The sequence below is a fragment of the Berghia stephanieae genome, chromosome 3 (assembly GCF_034508935.2).
Source record: "Berghia stephanieae isolate SIO BIC M18660-M18661 chromosome 3, UCSD_Bste_1.3, whole genome shotgun sequence".
Taxonomy (NCBI): Eukaryota; Metazoa; Mollusca; class Gastropoda; order Nudibranchia; family Aeolidiidae; genus Berghia; species Berghia stephanieae.
In genome coordinates this window covers 41,380,494-41,385,493 of record NC_088362.1, presented here as the reverse complement: position 1 = coordinate 41,385,493, position 5,000 = coordinate 41,380,494, and the positions used below count along the sequence as shown (strand labels likewise).

Genomic DNA, 5,000 nt, shown 5'->3' with positions numbered 1-5,000 from the left:
CCCGTAAATCGAGGCCAAACACAAATAAAGTCTAACAGAGGACATAACAGAGGACAATTATTTTACCCAAAAGTTTTGCAACGGTTATTTTGAAAATTACTCACGTTGTGTGGCCAGTAGGAGTCATTAAGTGAGATAGCCATTTTGGATGTCCAAATTGGAACACTCCACCCTAATCAACCAGTTTGTAAGTCTAGTATTTGGTATCGTCAAACATTTAAGTGAGATGAAAAAGTTCGTTACATCAAGTTGGCCCAAAGTATACACGCATTCGAAATGTTTGGTTAATCTTGATTTTGGAAAACTATCTAACAGAGGATAGTCTTGATAGCAGCTTAAACTTTATCATAAAAATTTAGTTATTTCTCTAATACAAGTTGTTGTCAATTGTGTGTCAAAATGAACGAATTTGAAGGTTGACTGAAGTGAAGAATTTATCAATAAAGATGAGAGAAGATAGATTGAAATGGTTTATCATAACAATTTCTCGATTACAGGTTGGTGTCGAATGTGTGAACCGTTTCTACCATTCATAAACCGATCGTATGTTAGTCAAAAAAGGCTTTGTATGAAGGTAATATATATATATATATTTTTTAACAAACGCTCAAATTGAATATTCATCATCCATCGTGGCTTATACTATTGAGCACGTTGTCAGTCAGCTGTCTCCATGTATCGCGATCCTCTGTGGGGCGCATAAAGTCTGCGTTGCTTTTAAAATAATTTTTGGCCATTCTTTCGGTTTTTAAATATGTCAATCTTTGTTTACCTCAAGCTCTCTTTCCTTTGATCATTCCAAATGTTACCAACGCTTCTTCTCCACACATGTCCCAGAAACAGCCACTGCCTCTTTCTGATGGTATCTATCAATATTCTTCCCTTTCTCACCTTCGCCAACACTTCCTCGTTCGTATACTCACTTGTCTGCCCATGATAACCTCAACATTCTTCTATACATCCACATCTCAAATGCCTCTAAACTCCTAGAACATTCTTTGTCAAGCGTCCACATTTCACAACCGTACTTATGACATATGTTTCCACTACTTTCATTCTGGTCTTCATCTTTAGTTTGTTGTTTGATACAACTGGTCGCATTTGAACATTATGGGTCATAAAACACACTGCTTCACATACAGACCTGTCATGAAAAATTGGTTATTAATCTATTTTATTGTTTAAGAGCCCATTCAAACAACATTCTTATGATAAATAGAGGCATTGCTTATATTTCGTGCAATTTCCTATAATTCCAGTGTACTTGAGTCCACGGTGGAAGCACGTCAAAGAAGGCTGGGAGAGGAGGGATGACCGCAATGTGTTATACATTACTTATGAGGACATGAAATCGGTGAGACTTTCGTTCTCTTCTGAACTTGGAAAGCTTTATATAAACATTTAGAAAAGTGGGCGGTGTATAGCTTCGACTGTAGAGCTACCCTCTCTAGGTCAGGTAGTGTTCTCGTAACAGTAAGGTCATGGGTTCGAGACCCCATTGCCGTTTTTATTCTCTATTGTCTTCTGGCATTTTTCTACTGACTTCATTTCTTGGTAAGATAAAATCATGTGAGGGATTTAAAAAATATTATGTAAAGTTTCGTCCTTTCCGCGGCTGTACTCAAGATTGTTTTTCTCTTTTTATTATGAGACATTTAATATCTAAGGCCTCAAATTTATGTTTAATTTTTTAAGGTCTGATATCCCAATTTATTATGGGCTAATTGTTGTAATGGAAATCTCAAAAAGTCTCGCAAAATATTGTCCATTATAACAATGTTGAGCTAGGCCAATAATTGCGTCAGACCTGCATATATGTACACGTCGTCTCAAACCAGTGTTAAGTCGAGGTGAACCAAATGCCAAAAAGTTACCTTAAATTAAAATGACCAGAAAAAATGATTATTTTGCTTTTGTCACCTTAAGAATCTGAGGATCTCCACCTGTCTCCACCTGTCTTCAAATTGAAAAAATGGATTTTATATTTTTTATTTGTATATGAACTTCAGCCACTCTTTTACACTTAACTTTTAAACTCCAATTGCGCTATGTGGTCTAGTGGTATGACACTCGCCTTGGGTTAGAGTCGCGCACAATTGGTTAGTTTGATCAGCTCAAAAGCCTGACACGGTGGAACGCCATCTTTCTTGGTTGGAGGCCATTTTTGTCATCCAGTAGCTTTGATCTCTCTTTCGATGCTCCTCCACCAGGTCTCCGGAGGGCGGCCCCTTCTTCTCGTTCCGTCCAACTGAGGGCTATCCTGGGAATGGCACTCGGGTCCATTCTGAGGACATGTCCAGTCCATTTCCATCTTTTCCTCTTTACAGCTTCAGATACTGGTTCAATTTCAGTGCGTTTAGCCAGTTCTTTGTTTGAAATCATTTTTGGGCAGAATATCCTCAGGATCCTTCTTAGGCATTTGTTTTGGAATGCATTTAATTAGTCGGAGATGGTGTATGTCAGTTTCCATGATTCAGACCCATAAAGAAGAACAGATATAACATTTTGAGTTCTTGGAAAAGTTTCGATATTCGCATTCTCTCACCCTACTCAGCTGTAAAATGAGTACCTGGCCGTTAACAATGTTGTATATGTAGAAAAAAAATTGTAATATCGCCCGACAGGCTTCTCGTCCTTCATGTTAAGTTTTCCTGTTGGCTTTGAGGGCATCTAATGGATATTGTTGTATGTAAAAGTTCAAAGTTTTTAAATGTTTAATTGTAATGCTTATGATATCTACTTGCCCGGTAAATAGATTTGGACGCTGAATCTGTTAGACTCGACTAAATCATTTTACGATTGACTATCTCCTTTCCAAAGGTTAGCAAGCAACTCCTCTTGTTATTTTTATGTAACAGAAAGGAGGAATAACTCCAGTGACCTTAGTGGTACAATGTAGATCATGTAAATATATGTATAACTCATGCTATACCCAACTTTATAGGACCTTCCTGGTATCATAAGGAAAATTGCAGCATTTCTTGACAAGGAGTTGAGTGATAAGGATGTTGAAAAGATTGCCTCTCACTGCAACATTGACTCGATGAGGAACAACAACTTTGTGAACAAGGAATGGTACAGGAACTTTGGATTGGCGGGCAAGGATGGCCGTTACTTAAGAAAAGGTTTGTGGGAATTCATGTAAATAGAGAATTAGAGAGGGGTGGGTACTACATTTATACGTATTGTGTTCCAGTGGTATGACACTCGCCTTTGGATTGGAGGGTCTTGGGTTCGAATGTCGCTCTGAACGGCGCATTGGAAAATCCTTGGAAAAGGCTCTATACTCATATTCTCTCACCGTACTCGGGTGTAAAATCGCGACCTGACTGTTAGCAGCGTTATATCTTTCGGGGGAAAAGTTTTAATATCGCCTAGCTGACATACGTGGTGTCTCGTAGTACATTTTAAGTGTTGCTGTTGGGTAGGGCCTCCTTGTAAAGCGCTTTGAGCACGTTTAGTAGATGTTGCTCTATATAAAAGGTATAGATTTTCTTTATCCCGGGGTACCAAACACGATGATGCAATATTAACTAGGAAAAAAAACTTGTATAAATACTTTTTTTATATTCATAAATGAAACCAACTTAAAACACAAACGTCATTGTAATGTAAAGAATAGGAAAGTACTCCAAATATTGCCAAGGTTAGATTTTCTTAAACGGCATTTATTCTTGTTTTGTTTTATTTTTCAGGTGAAGTTGGTGATTGGAAGAACCACATGTCAAAAGAGAATGAGGCTAAACTGGATGAAATGGTTGCAAGGAAATTGAAGCCTTCAGGTGTTTCATTCAAATACACCCTAGAAGAAAGCAACAAATAGTTAATACGGTTATGTTGATTTTATGATCAAACGTTATGTATGTGCTCAAATAAATATTACTGAGATTTTATTCAAATGTGACCCTCTGGAAATTATTTCTTTTTAGAATTGTATTTGCGACCCAGCAGTTACAATTCATCATTGATATTATGTTTAACTTAAACAAAAAGAACACATGATAGTATTCGACACCTTTGTTTGTATGAATATCCCTTATACATCTTTTCTTTGCAACAGATAATATATTAGCCGTTACATGTTATGTATAAATGTAATATTCATTATGTAAGCATTCGCTCTTTTTGACATGAAATCTTATGGCGGTGTCGGTGTGCGGAAATTTAAGGGATGTCAGAATGGACACAATGATATTTTTCTGTCGTATTCTGAATAAAGACGATTTAAAAATATTAAAAAGACCCTCACTTTGTCAAAACCTCAAATTTAGAACTTTGCCCACATAAACTTCACCAGTTTCGTACATATTCATCGTTATTTATAACTTAAGACTGAGTGGTACTGATTGGTATACACTCAGTTTGTATAGGGAATGAGATTAGCGGAAGAGTAGCGTCCCTTGATTGGACGTCACCTTACAGAGAGAACGTCAAAATGGTTTTGCGCATGCGTCTCTCTCGTCCTCGCTTTTGGTGAAGTGTCTCATGCCGCACAACCAACATGACGTTCTCTCTCTAATAACTTTTCATCTCGTGACTTCCGATCAAGGGACGCTACTCTTCCGCTAATCGCATTCCCTATATGGAAACAGACTTTCTAGATTAATTATATGCATTCACTGTAGCGTACATTCGTGCATTTGTCATACTCAGTTCACTTAACAATTCGTTGAAGAGAAACAATTTTCCAATATACTTGGAGTAAGCGAAACCCAATGGATACAATGTGGACAGAAACACCTCAAGTCTGGGGAGAAGATTTTATATTCAGGGAGAGGGGACGGGATAACAAAGAAAGTATTGGACTGGAACCCTCAAGGCAGAAGATCAAGGGGAAGGCCTCGAGGAACATGGAGAAGAATTAAAGAAGATAAGTGGTAAGACATGGAATGAGATTTTTAAAAAGTTAGCTCAGGATAGAGAAGGAAGGAAATTGTTTGTCTCTGGCCTTTACCCTGACTTAGAGTGAAAAAGGCGACGACGATGATGATGATGATGAT

General features: G+C 37.6%; 2 protein-coding genes across 2 annotated transcripts in view; both read left to right on the top strand.

The window, feature by feature from the left end:
* LOC144969545 (sulfotransferase 4A1-like) overlaps window positions 1-1,338 on the top strand; it is a 5,819-nt gene extending 4,481 nt beyond the window's left edge. The window contains exon 4 of the mRNA XM_078908683.1: window positions 1,260-1,338. The gene's annotated coding sequence lies outside the window, so the exon portion shown is untranslated. The remainder of the gene's footprint in view (window positions 1-1,259) is intronic.
* LOC144969547 (amine sulfotransferase-like) lies at window positions 1,227-3,877 on the top strand. The gene is made up of 3 exons (XM_078908684.1): window positions 1,227-1,354; window positions 2,945-3,125; window positions 3,696-3,877. The coding sequence occupies exons 1-3, from the start codon at window positions 1,346-1,348 to the stop codon at window positions 3,821-3,823; spliced, it is 318 nt and encodes a 105-aa protein (XP_078764810.1). The 5' UTR covers window positions 1,227-1,345; the 3' UTR covers window positions 3,824-3,877.
* Window positions 3,878-5,000: the final 1,123 nt, after the last annotated feature.